Source organism: Eubalaena glacialis, chromosome 1, assembly GCF_028564815.1.
Source record: "Eubalaena glacialis isolate mEubGla1 chromosome 1, mEubGla1.1.hap2.+ XY, whole genome shotgun sequence".
NCBI lineage: Eukaryota > Metazoa > Chordata > Mammalia > Artiodactyla > Balaenidae > Eubalaena > Eubalaena glacialis.
The window spans coordinates 11,493,739-11,509,213 of record NC_083716.1 but is presented as its reverse complement, the minus strand read 5'-3'; the positions used below and the strand labels follow the sequence as shown (position 1 = coordinate 11,509,213).

The following is a 15,475-nucleotide window of genomic DNA, read 5'->3' as shown; positions in this document are numbered from 1 at the left end:
AGAGTCGTTCATATAACCCAGGTGTCAGTTTTCTTATTTCCCTTATTTGTTTGTAGCTATAGGGCATTTATAAAGCATTTTCTATGGAACTCTTGTTCCTGAAGATGCTGTGAAAAAAGTGTTCCATGGTCAGATGAGTTTTGGAAGTGCTGTAACTACATCCGTCTCTTGAAATAGTGCACAAGAGTGTGTTAAGACTCTGAGAAGTCTTCACAATAGAAATAGGTTTCTTTGTTTATCCTGATGATATTTCATCTTGGGACTTAAAAATCACCTATTCTTTAGAAGTATGCTTCATGGAGCATTGCTGCTTTGATTAAAAAAAAAAAACCAAAAAAACTACCAATTATTTGAATTATTTCATGATCATGCTTTTATATTTTACCCTTGTTATTTCTTCTCCACTTAAAAGAATCATCATTTTGAGCAGCACAGATTAATCTTAAACTTCTGTTTTTTAAAAAAAATGTGCTTAGTTCTTTGTCTTTAAGGATAGACGAGTCACCATATTCCTTATTTATTACTTTTAAATGTACCTTGTAACTGTCGAGTTAAAATGTGGTCTTTGTGCTCCAGTCCAGCCAGACCCTGAGAGTGTGGTTCTAGGCACTGATGGAGGGCGCTACGACGTTTACCTCTATGACCGGATGAGGAAAGCCGTGTACTGGGAAGAGGAGCCAGCTGAAGTGAGACGCTGTGCTTGGTTTTACAAAGGGGACACAGACAGTAGATTTATTCCCTATACAGAGGAGTTCAGTGAAAAACTGGAGGTACGTGGGCTTTATTCCTTTATGCTTTTCTTTAAAACACATAGACTCTGTATACATTGGAGCCTCATGTAACACCACTCACAATGGAGCAGACTTTATTTACAAGACAGCCTATCTTGATCCTGTGTGCAAAGAAGATTGCCTTTTAATTGGTGTCATCTTTTATGAGGTGCTAATTGTGGCCTCGGTGTCTAAAGATAGAATGTTTTTCAGGGGAACATCACAGATCTAATATAATAAGGTACTTATATCAAATCTGCTATGATTTGCTGCTGACAGCAGATGCCAAGCAGATGGATGCTTTTCAAATTAATGTTCAGTAAAAGGCTTGAAATTCACCTCTGGTTTATGAAAACAAATATAAGAATAGGAACAAATATTGTGAGACTTTTTAGCCATCTTAAAATTGGTGGTTAATGTTGTTTTACATAATTGTGTTCACTTCTTGTTATAATTCTACTTAATAATTGAGTAATTAAATATTTGAAATAAGTTAAATGAATTCATCTGCATACATGGGAAATGGAGTATGGAACATACTCCATCCAGGGAAAAAAGCCCCTGATTTATAGTGTTTGCTGATTTCCATGGTGTAAATACTCCCACCATGGCCAATAGTAAGCTAGCAACATGATGTAACTGGACACAGAGTTGGGAAGCGGTATGTGTGATCAGCTCTTGTGCTGGTATGAGTGAGCTCTAACGCACCATTAGAAACAAAGGTTCATGGAACAACACCTACCTCACTAGGTGTCATTCACTTACATATTTTCTCTGTCATTGAAAATATTAATTTTACAATTTATTACCGGTCATGACCCACAGTTTGAAAAACACTGATTTAGAGCCGAGTCAGAACCCAGGTAAGAAAGGCAAAGACTGAAAAGAAGGCATAAAATTAATTTTATTCCTGGAAATACCAAATATCAGGAGGCACCAGTCTCCTAAAACATAATTTTAATCATTTGAATAAGGAATACAATATGTAAAGGAATGCTGATATCTTTGGCTTAATTTTAGACCTAAATAAATAAACAAATGTGTACTATAATTTTTGGTACCCTTGGCAAGACCCTACTGAAGGCATAACATCCCAAGGTTGAATGTTTAGTCCTATTATTTTGAAGCTAAAGTATATATTTTCAAGTCTAAGCAGTATGTGAAAGTGTATACTATATTTGATTATAAATGGGTGACACAGGCTTCGAGGATGGAATTCATGTATTGACCATCTCAATAGCACATAGCTGTTCTTAACTTTAGGAGACCTTAGTTTCTGTTCAGCCTCTACCCAGGAAACTCAAGCCAGATCAGGGAAGAGGCAGAGGAGGTTAGGAAATGAAAAAGCCAGTGAGAAAATGAGAATCAAGTGATACATATTGCTAGTGTTGTAGATGATCCTGTCCTATCAGAGCACTAAAACAAAACAATAGAAGAGTTGGAAACAAAAAACACCTTAATTTGATAATTACACCAATGACTGCATAGAAAACCAGGAGAACCTCTAGAAATTCCATTAGTACCAATGTAAGAGTTTAGCAAGTCTGTGGATATAAAGTCAGCATATAAAAATTAATAACATTCCTACACAATAGAAATAACCAATTAGAAACCATAATAAAAAAAGAAGACTATAATACTAACAAAACTACAGGCTAAGTAGAAAAATCATCCAACAAAAGGTATATGTGAACTTTATGGAGAATAAACTATGAAGCAGAATTGAAGGATGTAAAAGATGACCTCAAAGAAATAGACCAAAATATTACATTCATAGATGCACAGTCTCAATATAATAAAGATGTCAGTTCTTCCCAAATTATTTTATAAATTGTATGTAATCCCAATCAAAGTCACATCAGGGTTTTTTAAGTAAAATTTGCAGACTGCTCCTAAATTTTATATGGAAGATCAAAGTATCAAGAATAATCAAGACCATTTTGAAGAATAAGTGGAAACATACTCTACCAGACAAAATTTATTATAAAGCTGTGGATTGAAAGGGAATACGAAGAAATGAAAATAGTTCTTAAGATGGTGAATCTTTAAACATTTTTGTTTGTGATCTTGCTTTTAAAAAATGTAAACAAATATATTAAAAATCTTTTAAAAAGTAGTGAGGAAGAGGGTCAGCTGGATAGAGGCTGATGGAGAGGAATTGTTACTGAATGACTGCCCAGGAGACAAAAAGAAACACTTCTATTTTGACATGATTGTCAAATAATCACTGTTACTCATTTTTAAAACTATTTATTTATTTGGTTGCACCGGCTCCTTAGTTGCAGCACATGGGCTCCTTAGTTGTGGCATGCGAACTCTTAGTTGCGGCATGCATGTGGGATCTAGTTCCCTGATCAGGGATCGAACCCGGGCCCCCCGCATTGGGAGCTCAGAGTCTTCACCACTGCGCCACCAAGGAAGTCCCACTGTTACTCATTTAAAAAAAGACTTTGGGCAGTGGGTGTACCAGAGGTTCCCCCTTACCTGGTCTTGAATCTCTCTCCAAGAGACCCTCAGACTTTTGTCTTATAGAGAGCAGAATAGTGTCTCTGGAGGGAGAGTAAGAAAGTGGTGGGACAGTCAAGTCTTTGGAGTCAGAAGGTCGTGGGTGGGAGTGAACCACAGTTCTGCTTTTGCTCCTTACCTTTGTGATCACTGTGTGGTCTTGTGCAACTGTGAACTAAAAATTCCTGCTAGCATTAGAATTGTGTCCGCGCCCCCCCTACCAAAAAAAAAAAAGATAGGTTGAGGTCTTAACCTCTAGTACTTCAGAATGTGACTTTATTTGGAAATAGGGTTGTTGCAGATATAATTAGTTAAGATGAGATCATACTGGAGTAGGGTGGGCCCCTAATTCAATATGATTGGTGTCCTTATAAGAAGACAGTCATGTTAAGACAAACAGAGAGGGAGAAGGCCATGTGAAAGTAGAGGATTGGAGGGATGCATCTGTAAGCCAAGGAATACTACACATTGCTGGCAGACCGCCAGGAGCTAGAAAGAGGCGAGGAAGGAGTTCCCTATGAGTTTCAGAGGGAATGTGGCCCTGCTGACACCTTGATTTCAGACTTCTAGCCTCTAGAACTGTAAGGCAATAAGTTTCTGTTTTTATAAGCCACTCAGTTTGTGGTACTTTGTTATGGCAGCCCTAGGAAATTAATAGACTGTTTAAACCTTGGTTTTCACCTCTATGTAATGGGGATAATATTATTTTGGGCTGATTGAGAGCAGTTAAGTGAGGTACTGTATGTAAAATGATAATAAGTATGGTAGCCACTTAGTACAGGAGAGCTGCTATTACTATTATTTTTATTACTATCATAGTTATAATTTTCTTCCACACTTTCTCTTAATAGATTTGTCTTACTGGATTGTATGTTGTTTCCATTGTAGGCTGAATATAAAAAAGCTGTAACCACGAATCAGTGGCACCGCAGATTAGAGTTTCCGAGTGGGGAGACAATTGTTATGCACAATCCAAAGGTAGTGATATTGTTTAAGATATTAAAGTGTTAGGTTTTTAAAAATAATTATTTTACTGAATGTTTGATAAATGTTCATTTTTATTCTGCAGTAGGGATATATTTATAACAAGTGCATTGCTTTTAAGTTTACTACAGTTCATATCGATGATAGAAACTAAAATGAAATTTAAATTTGTCTTATGAAGTTTCTGTTTATGGTAACACATTAGCTGAAGCTTAGTATGCATCATTGAAGTTAAGCTTGATAAATTTTTGTACTTGATCCAGGCTCAGCAGGCTTTTCTGTGAAGGGCCAGAGAGTAAATATTTAAGGCTTTGTAGGCCATGTAGTCTCTGAAAGCAGCTACAGGCAGTATGTAAACCAGTGGGCCTGGCTATTTTCAATAAAATGTTATTTATAAAAACAAGTGGTGGGCCAGGTTTGACCTGCAGGCAATAGTTTGCCTACCTTGCCCTTGATGATGGTTTGTTTCAACCTTTAAAGTAAAAATAAGTTCTTCCTCTTTATTTGTATCATCTCTGGAAACCTTTCTTGTTTTTTTAAAGATATTGGGTGTGGTGTTTAGAGTCTTCCATTTACCATCCTTAATCTCTCTAAGCTCCAGGTTCCTCACTTGCAATAAATAAGATTTACCTCCCAGGGTCGTATTTTTGATGAAGTGAGGTAATTTATGCAAAAGCATCTAGCATAATGCTAGTAATATGGTAGTTTCTCAGAACATAGGCTATTTATTACAGAAAAGTGTAAAAGAAAAACAAAAGCAACCTATATTCTAACCACCTCTATAGTCCTTACTGATATTAAAATAAGTAAAAATAAAACATTCATATGCCATCAAAGTTTAAACAGTATAAAAGGGTATCAAATGAAAAACAAAAGCCTCTTACCTCTGCATTTCCCTAGTTTCGCCTCTTAACGGTAACGACACTTATCCTTTTGTTTTTTAATTGTTTTTTTTTAACTTTTGTTTTTTATATAAGCACACAAAATTTTACATAGCATCTTGCATGCATTCTTTTTTTGGGGGGGGGGTGGAAGGTTAATGTTAAACTATTAATTTATTTTATTTTTTTAATTGAAGTATAGTTGATTTACAATATTATATTAGTTTCAGGTGTACAGCATTGCGATTCAGTAGTTTTACAGATTATACTCCATTAAAAGTTATTACAAAATAATGGCTATAATTCCCTGTGCTGTACAATATATCCTTGTTGCTAACCTATTTTATACGTAGTAGTTTGTGTCTCTTAATTCCATACCCCTATCTTGCCCTACCCCTTTCCCTCTCCCTACTGGAACCACTACTTTTTTTTTTTAATCTGTGAGTCTGTTTCTGTTTTGCTATCTATTGATACATTCGTTTTATTTTTTAGATTCCACAAATAAAGTGATATCATACAGTATTTGCCTTTCTCTGACTTATTTCACTACATACATTTTCTAGGTCCATCCACGTTGCTGCAGATTGCAGAATTTCATTCTTCTTTATGGCTGAGTAATATTCTATTGTGTGTGTGTATATATGTATGTATGTGTACCACATCTTCTTTATCCGTTTGTCTGTTGATGGACACTTGGGTTGCTTCCATATCTTGGCTGCTGTAAACTGTGCTGCTATGAACATTGGGGTTTATTCCTAGGTATTTTATTCTTCTTTTTTTTTTTGGCCGTGTTGCACAGCTTGTGGGCTCTTAGTTCCCCAACCAGGGATCGAACCTGGGCCCCCGGCAATGCAAGCCCGGAATCCTAACCACTGGACCACCAGGGAATTCCCCTAGGTATTTTATTCTTCATGATGAGATTTTAAGCAGGATTGTCTTTTTTTGCTTTCTCTTTCTGATAGTTCATTATTAGTGTATAGAAAAGCAACAGATTTCTGTATATTAATCTTGTATCCTGCAACTTTACTGAATTCATTTATCAGTTCTAATAGTTTTTTGGCGGAGACTTTAAGGTTTTCTATATATAGTGTCATGTCATCTGCAAATAGTGACAGTTTTACTTCTTCCCTTCCAGTTGGATACCTTTTATTTCTTTTTCTCTGACTGCTGTGGCTAGGACTTCCAATACTATGTTAAATAGAGGTGGCAGAAGTGGGCATCCTTGTCTTGTTTCTGAATTTGGAGGAAATATGATCAGCTTTTCATCACTGAGTGTGCTGTTAGCTGTGGGTTTTTTCATAAATGGCCTTTACTATGTTGAGATGTGTTCCCTCTGTACCAACTTTGATGAGAGTTTTTTTTTTTACCATGAATAGATGTTGAATTTTGTCAAATGCTTTTCTGAATCTGTTGAGATAATCGTGATTTTTAATCCTTTTGTTAATGTGCGTATCACATTGATTGATTTGCAAATGTTGAACCATCCTTGCATCTTTGGAATAAATCCCACTTGATCATGGTGTATGATCCTTTTTATATATTGTTGGATTCGGTTTGCTAATATTTTGTTGACAGTTTTTGCATCTATATTCATTAAAGATACTGGCCTGTAATTTTCTTTTTTTGTAGTGTGTTTGGTTTTGGTATCAGGGTAATGGTGGCCTCAGAATGAATTTGGGAGTGTTCCCTCCTCTTCAATTTTTGGAATAGTTTGAGAAGGATAGGTATCAGCTTATCAGCTCTTCTTTATATGTTTGATAGAATTCCTGTGTGAAGCTGTCTGGTCCTGGACTTTTGTTTGCTGGGAGTTCTTTTTATTAGAAATTCAATTTCACTACTAGTGATTGGTCTGTTCAAATTGTCTGTTTCTTCTTGATTCAGTCTTGGCAGGTTGTATGGTTCTAGAAGTTTGTTTCTTCTAATATGTCCAATTTGTTGGCACATAACTGTTCATAGTATTCTCTTATGATTTTTTTTGTGTCTCTGTGGTATCGGTTGCTCTTTCTCCTCTTTCATTTCTTATTTTGTTTATTTGGGTCCTCTCTCTTTTCTCCTTGGTAAGCCTGGCTAAAGGTTTATCAATATTGTTAATTTTTTTCAAAAATCCAGCTCTTGGTTTCATTGATCTTTCCTATTTTTTTTTTTTTTGGTCTCAATTTTATTTATTTGCTCTCTGATCTTTATTAGTTCCTTCCTTGTGCTGACTTTGGGCTTTGTTTGCTCTTCTTTTTCTGATTCCTTTAGATGGTAGGTTAGGTTGTTTATTTGAGATTTTTCCATATGACACTGGACTAAATTTAATACAGTTGATTTAACAGAATAGTATATGTCTTCCTGAAAAGTGGTAGGTAAATCTGTTTTGGACATTGAAATTGAATTTGCACATTGTTATTTAGAGGATTTTGCCTTATATGTATTTATAAAACAAGGATTCCTCTATTTCTTTTATTTCTTATGGGTAAACCTGGATGTTTGTTATATTTTTAAATCAAGGCATACTACCTCTGATTTAGTTGTATTATTTTCCAACATAAGCATTGGAAATAATGGTATTGATTTACTTAGTTTTAATGGTTACTGAACACTAGCAGGACTGTTACAAAATTGATTTTGGAGGAACAGTACAAGTATCTGATTTATAAACTATACTATGAAGTAGGTTATTATGTATTGAGATAAATTATTTAGCTTATAGTGGGAATGAATTTGGTAGTGTGCTCTGTCATAATCCTTCTCTTGTATCTTGAAGGTTATTGTTCAGTTCCAGCCCTCATCAGTGCCAGATGAATGGGGGACCACACAAGATGGACAGACAAGGCCCAGGGTTGTAAAGCGTGGAGTTGATGATAACCTTGATGAAATTCCTGATGGTTCGTACAGTTTGTTTAGGACTAAGGTCATTTTTAGACTTCTCTATTTTAGAATGATGAAAAAAGGAAACAGTTATTAGGATTACCTGCCATAACATGCAGAAATCAGCCAGGTTGGCACAGATCTTTCCTTTTTATTACTTTTATATCTGTTTGTTCTTTAATTTAGAGTTCTGTTGAAGGTGCACAAACCATGTAATATAGATTCTAAAATATATATTGTTGTGAAGAAGCACTTTGCTTGTTGAAACTAGGCTTTTGGCAATATTTTTGGGCTTGTTTTGTCATGCCTCAACTAGTTTGTATTACTTTAGTGCAGGAGTGGTGAATTTTTTCTGCAAAGGGCCAAGTAGTGAATATTTTAGGCTTTGCAAGCCATGCAGACTCTGCTGTATCTCTGCTCAACTCTGCCATTGTAGTGTGAAAGCATTTGTATGCAAACAAATGGGCCTAGCTGTGTTGCAATAAAACTTTATTTATAAAAACAGGCAGTGAGCAGGATTTGGAAATAAATGTACTCATATTATGAATCTGTATGAAATAACCAGAGTAAAATAGTAGATTTAACTTGGAAATGTTCATGTATAGTATGTATGAATCTAACAAAGAGAAGGATTTTGGGAAAAGATTTTGAAGTTTTATATTGGCAAATTGAATCTCCATGTGGGGCTTAGTGCCCTGGGGAGTTCTGAAGAAATTACAAGGTTATGGAGCCTCTATAGGTACAAAACTGATGATCGTCATTGGCTCATAGCTTCTGGGATCAGAAATGGCCTGCTTCCTCCACTCCTTGGTCTAGTTCACTGTTATTTGCCAAGGTGGACTTTGAGCTGCGTTCATCTGATTTTGGCAAGTTTATGATGACAAAAGGGGTATTGAATATTGCTATTCAATTAAGAAAACCTAAACAGTCCCCAGCTTGCGTGTGTATATGTATGTATGTATGTATATATGCATGGATGAATGTATGTCTTTCTTTCTTTTGCAGGGGAAATGCCTCAGGTTGACCATTTGGTGTTCATAGTGCATGGCATTGGACCTGTGTGTGACTTGCGCTTTAGAAGCATTATTGAATGTGGTAAGCGTTAGTCACTTTATTTCATGAAATGATTGGAGAACTACTAGAACTTTTAAACCTTCATTTTTAAGATGGTTTCCAGCTGTATACTGTTGGCTGAGGGACTGTAAGAGGAGATTTAAATGATCACTGGGCAATACTACTTTGTACTTGATTTGCTCTTATGACGTTTATAACTCATAAAATCCTAGATTGTGAAGAATTAGAAGGGATCTTGGAAATAATTTAGCCTTTTTGACAGCCTCTGCCTGAGCACTTCCAGCCACTAGGAACACCTGTGCATTGAACCGATTTATGGTGAATTAGTTGTGAGAAGTTGTTTAAAGGAACTGTGAATCTGCCTGGTTTACTTAAATTTTGGAAGTTTTATTTTTATGTTTGTAGTAATAGTTCATATTTATTGAATACTTGGTATGTACCAAGTATCTTGCATGAGTTGTATCATTTAACCCTCACAATAACCCTTTGGGGTATAGGTGCTGTTACTGTTATCTTTACTATTAGGTGAGGAAGTGAGGCCCAGAGGATGAGTTAACCTCTCCCGTGTCACGGTCTGTAGGTTCTGGAGCAGGTAATTTGATTCCAGAGTCTACCCACAGTGCATTTCTGCCTTCCAGTAGTGGTAGTTGAGCTAATGTTTTTCAGTCATTTATATATTCCTGTAAAATAATGAAACATTAACAAGAACTTCCTAAAGGTTGGTTTTTTTTCTTTTTTGGACTAATTTTGTCATCTTTTTTTTCTTTTCTTGAAAAGTTTGTGTATAAAAAATACTGGCATAATTGAGGTAATTGCTAACTACTTAATCAAGCTAGGAAAATTTAATCAAGTTAATTTGTCTTCCCTGATTTTTTTTTTTAAGTGGATGATTTTAGGGTGGTTTCTCTCAAATTGCTGCAGACACATTTCAAGAAATCTTTAGATGATCGGAAAGTAAGCAGAGTGGAATTCCTTCCGGTTCATTGGCATAGTTCCTTGGGTGGGGATGCCACAGGTGTTGACAGGTTTGTGGATTTTGATAGCTTGGTTTTCAGATTAGTCAAACTTAGATTCAAATTTTAAACTATAGTATAAAGTAGTTTATTATGACTTCAACAAATACACTTAAAAACTTTATATACTTGCTCTGACATATGATTAAACACTGTTAAGTTTATGTGCTACTTTGTGTGTGTGTGCACACGCATGTATATATGTACATATGTATGTGTGTATTCCTATTGTAAATATTTAAGAGAATCTAAGAAACTTAAGCTGGTTTTAAAATACTAATCTATAGTGGTTCACACATGGGGCTGTCCTGTACACTATAGGATGTTTAGCAACATCCTTGGCTTCTACCCTCTAGATAAGAGTAGCGCGACCTTACCCTTAATTTAACAACCAAAAATGTCTCTAGTCATTGCCAGATGTCCCCTGGGGATAAAATCGCCCCGGGTTGAGAACCACTGATTTAGATTATTGTTTCTCAGTGGAGACTCTTCTGGCAGGACAATTCTGTGTCATGTAAGACTGTTGTGTGTATTGTAGGCCATTTAATATCCTTAGTCTAAATGCCAGCAGCACTTACCAGGCACTGTGACAACTAAAAATGCCTCCACTCAGTTTGGAATGCTTCCAGTTGGGAAGCACAGATTTAGAAAGTATTTATGCTGGGGACACAGGGCTAATGACATACTTGGATTTTAGTGAACGTCATGATGTTTCAGGGCACATGCTTTAATAAAACTAACCCTACAAACATTCTATTCTCTCCTTGTGAAGCTCTGTTATGGGGGTGCTTTCTTTCTCTGTGGGTATTCCTGAAGTATGGCCATTCTCAAATCAGGAAAGATTTTCATTCCATTAAGCTCCTTTTTTACTTCTTGCTACATTCTCTATTGTCCTGGCCACCCACAATTTTTGTCAGGTATCCTGATTTCCAGTAAACTGGAAGAAAAATGGAAGAGTAGGCTTTCCTCTTTAAAAATGAATTAAAAATCTTCGTTTTGGCCTTATTTTATATGATAACTTCAGAGAATCCCCAAGTTCATAGTATAGTTATTGGCACAAATGGCAACTTTTTTGGTTTATCTTGATTTGTTTACAGTAACTGTCCATAAAATCAACTCATAATTAGTCTGTGGGATCTTTTTTTACTTAGTGTATTTTCAGGATTCAAAATTAAAACTTTTAAAAACCGATAAATTTAAGGTGCTTACTGACTAAACATACTTCTTTTTCTTTCTAAACAGGAATATTAAGAAAATCACTTTACCAAGTATTGGTCGGTTTCGTCACTTTACTAATGAAACCTTGCTAGACATTTTATTTTACAATAGCCCCATCTACTGTCAGAGGATTGTGGAGAAAGTGGGATTGGAGATGAACCGTCTGTATGCACTCTTCATGAGTCGGAACCCAGACTTCAAAGGAGGGGTCTCTGTTGCTGGTCACAGTTTAGGTAAAACTTCCAAATATCCACATTTTAAGTACAATTTTTGGGCTTCCCTGGTGGCGCAGTGGTTGAGAATCTGCCTGCCAGTGCAGGGGACATGGGTTCGAGCCCTGGTCTGGGAAGATCCCACATGCCACGGAGCAGCTAGGCCCGTGAGCCACAATTACTGAGCCTGCGCGTCTGGAGCCTGTGCTCCGCAACAAGAGAGGCCGCGATAGTGAGAGGCCCGCGCACCGCGATGAAGAGTGGCCCCAGTTTGCCACAACTAGAGAAAGCCCTCGCACAGAAACGAAGACCCAACACAGCCATAAATAAATAAATAAATAAATAAAAACAAATACTTAAGAAAAAAAAAAATACAGTTTTTGTTGAGTCATCACTGCTTTCAATGTGGGTGACATTGTTAGTTCAAGATTTAGAATTACAGATTTTAAGTTTTATAAAGGGTAGAAATGAATGCTTTGAGTTTACATTCTGCCTTATTTGCCTTTCGTGTTACCTAGGAATGCTTTATATTTTAATTTATTCTGCTACTTGGTAAAACAAGAATATTGATTATCAGATCTTGATTAACATCTAACTTTATGTGACTTCTGCTTGGGACTTTGAACCAAAAAAAGGAGGAGAATTTATTTAGTGTTATAAAAGCACCTAGTACATTATAAAGCAAAATGCTTCTTTTTTTTTTTTTTTAAGGTTCTTTAATATTGTTTGACATCCTGTCTAATCAAAAAGATTTGAATTTATCAAAGTCTCCTGGGCCTTTAGCTGTTGCTAATGGAGTTGTGAAGCAGCCACATTTTCAGGAAAAGCAGGTATGGCCCAATTGACCTCTAGATTCAGAGTTGGAGCTGAAGAGTTTTCCAAAATCTGAACTGATTCTATGTAACAAAATACCCTGAGCTTTAGGAGTACAATGGAATCATAGAGCTCATTATTTGAGTTTCTCACTCGTCTTCCTTATGGATTATAAATTTAAATGTGAGAGACAGTTTATGGTTTCTTTAAAAAATGTGAAGTAAATTATTGTAGGAAATGGGAGCATGAGTGATTTACTAAATTTATATACTTTTTCAGAATATTCAAACTTTGGATAGCAAACTGCCAAAAATTATGATTTGTGTATAGGACAGAATTAAGATTTTTCCATAGATCGGAAGACATTTTATGGGAACTTTGTAATGTTCTCCCAACTTTTTTTTTAAAAGATACCTGAAGAGCCAAAGCTGACGTTGGATGAGTCTTGTGACCTTGATGTTGAAAATGAAGAAGTCCTGACTTTGCAAGAAACTCTGGAAGCACTTAGCCTCTCTGAATACGTTAGCACTTTTGAAAAGGAAAAGATTGATATGGAATCTCTGGTACTGATGATAGTTTGATTCATTTTTGTCTAAAATTGTTTTTCCTGTGTATGAGATTGAAAATAAGATTTAAACACTTTTACATCACAATGCATTCAGATATGGCAGAGACTTAAACGTTTAAAAAAAATTGAAAAAAACAGGAGAACTTTTTTTAATAATCTGGGAAGGCTTTTCTAAGTATGACATAAAACCCAGAGGCCATAAAGGAAAAAAAATTGCACAGCAGGGGATGGCATAAACAATATCTAAAGGCCAACAATAGGTTAAGGAGACTGTTTGCAATACACATTATAAACAAAGGGTTTATTTTCTTATTATTCAAAGTTTCTATAAGTTAGTTACACAAAGACCATCAACACAATAGGAAAATAGGCAAAGAATATGAACAGATGATATTCAGAAAAGAAAATAACAAATGACTTCTTATCATATGAAAACTCTGAAGAGAAATATAAATTAAAAGTGCAGTGAGGGACTTCCCTGGTGGCGCAGTGGTTAAGAATCCGCCTGCCAATGCAGGGGACACGGGTTCGAGCCCTAGTCTGGGAGGATCCTGCATGCCGCCTAGCGGCTGGGCCCATGCGCCACAACTGCTGAGCCTGCGCTCTGGAGCCCACAAGCCACAACTGCTGGACCCGTGCGCCGCGGCTACTGAGGCCCACGGGCCTAGAGCCCGTGCTCCGCAGCGAGAGGAGCCACTGCAATGAGAAGCCCGCGCACCGCAACGAAGAGTAGCCCCTGCTCGCCGCAACTAGAGAAAGCCCACGTGCAGCAACGAAGACCCAACGCAGCCAAAAATAAATAAATTAAATAAATAAATTTATTAAAAAAAAAAGTACAGTGAGGTTTTTTTAACCTATCAGTTTGGCAAGAATATTAAGAGTTTGATATTAATATACTATGTGGCCGGGATGAGGGGAAATAGGAACTGATGATGGTTTGATTCATTTTTGTCTAAAATTGTTTATCCTGTGTATGAGGAAAGAATTCTGTACAACATGCGTGTATTTTCTGTTAAAAATTAAAAGAATGACTTAGATGTGGAGGCCTAAAATTTTACAACCTAAATTAATTCATGATTTAAAAAAAATTACCTGAGGGTAGGGGCAAGAAAGAAGTTAACTGTAAACAAATTGGATATCCAATTGCCTTAGATGATACGGTTTCTTTTCATAATTTCCTTTTTTTAATTTCAGTTCATGTATCATTAGATTGACTAATTAATGTACTTGTTTGTTTCCTTCTAAAGCTTATGTGTACAGTGGATGACCTGAAGGAAATGGGGATACCCCTTGGACCCAGGAAGAAGATAGCTAACTTCGTAAAACATAAAGCAGTCAAACTGGTAAGGTTCATCTCTGCACCTAAAAGAAAAAACTCATCTGTGACTAGCTTGTTTATATTTTGGAAGTTTTTGTTAATATCCTCATGGTTAGGTCAGCTACTGTGCTCCCTGCCCAAGGGCACAGTAATGGAGTTGATGAAAGGCCTGACTTGGGAGTCAGCCAGAACTGGATTCAAATTCCAATTAAATGCCAATTCCTGGTTTTCCTGGGGCTGAGCGAATTCCGGGATGAAGGACTTTCAGCCTTAGAATTGGTATTTGGGAATTTCCCAGTGCAACAACTGGGTAAGTCCGGGACAAAAAGATGACTTGGTCACCCTGATTCCCAGTTCAACCACTTATTAACTACATATTCGTGAGCAATTTGCTTAACTTTTCTGGTCCATGGTTTCCTTCATTTATAAAACGGGAGTGATAATGCCTTCCTTATAGGATTGCAGTGAGGATGAAGTAATGCATGTGTAGCTTATCATCCAATAAATGTTAGCTCATTTTCTCTTCCCAGTCCTTCTCACCATCTAAAGAGATAAGAAGGAACACAGATACATTTCATTAAATAATAACCAAAAAGCAAAAGTTGTCAACAATCCAAATCAGAGCAATAACAGCGGCAACTAAAAAACATTTCAAAAGGATAAAACAATTGGGAATAACTCGTTTTATTTAATTTTCATTAAGTTAACTTTACAGAGATTTTCTGTATACTTAGAAAAATTAGGTAGCACTTAGGGTGGCTATTTTATTTTTATTGTATTAACATGGTCTTCGCTGATCCTTCCATCTTTTGAACTTCTGTGGTTCTTTAATTTGTGTTACTTCTTTGGAACTTAACATATGCCACTTCTTTATATGTAATATGACTATAAAGTCATAGGACTGATTTGTTATGATTAGCTTAAGCAATTGAGTTGTTCTGCATTTTATGAGTATATCTTTTGGATCAGGCATGTGCTGAGTCCTTGGGATTTGGAGATGAACTGAGGGTATGCTGTCTAGTTAGGGGGAGAGATTTGACCACAGATGATGCATCAGTGCTGCCTGTTCTGTCAGAGCCAGGTGAGGCCTGCTCGGGAGAGAAGGGGCTGGGGTTGGTGAGAGAAGACTTCTCCAAGGTGTTGGTACTTGAGCTTGAAGGAAGGGTAGGGCCAGGGGAAATGGCCTTCCGGGAGTGGGCAAGTGTTTTTCTGCAGCGGAAACAGCAGTCGAGCTGAGAATAAGGTAGAGCACAGGGTCCCGAGGGC

At 36.5% G+C, this 15,475-nt stretch overlaps 1 protein-coding gene and 1 non-coding gene across 4 annotated transcripts in view; one reads left to right on the top strand and one right to left on the bottom strand.

Annotated features, from left to right (window-relative positions):
- Nucleotides 1–15,475, top strand: part of SEC23IP (SEC23 interacting protein) — a 44,069-nt gene that overhangs the window by 8,715 nt on the left and 19,879 nt on the right. For all 3 annotated transcript variants that reach the window (XM_061192680.1, XM_061192678.1, XM_061192679.1), the window contains exons 4-12: nucleotides 577–770; nucleotides 4,164–4,253; nucleotides 7,890–8,010; nucleotides 8,999–9,088; nucleotides 9,951–10,092; nucleotides 11,323–11,531; nucleotides 12,222–12,340; nucleotides 12,734–12,886; nucleotides 14,139–14,234. In XM_061192680.1, coding sequence (XP_061048663.1) covers nucleotides 577–770; nucleotides 4,164–4,253; nucleotides 7,890–8,010; nucleotides 8,999–9,088; nucleotides 9,951–10,092; nucleotides 11,323–11,531; nucleotides 12,222–12,340; nucleotides 12,734–12,886; nucleotides 14,139–14,234 — 1,214 coding nt within the window. The remainder of the gene's footprint in view (nucleotides 1–576; nucleotides 771–4,163; nucleotides 4,254–7,889; nucleotides 8,011–8,998; nucleotides 9,089–9,950; nucleotides 10,093–11,322; nucleotides 11,532–12,221; nucleotides 12,341–12,733; nucleotides 12,887–14,138; nucleotides 14,235–15,475) is intronic.
- On the bottom strand, nucleotides 5,955–6,027 carry TRNAA-UGC (transfer RNA alanine (anticodon UGC)). Its single transcript has one exon. It is a non-coding gene; the product is annotated as a tRNA-Ala (tRNA).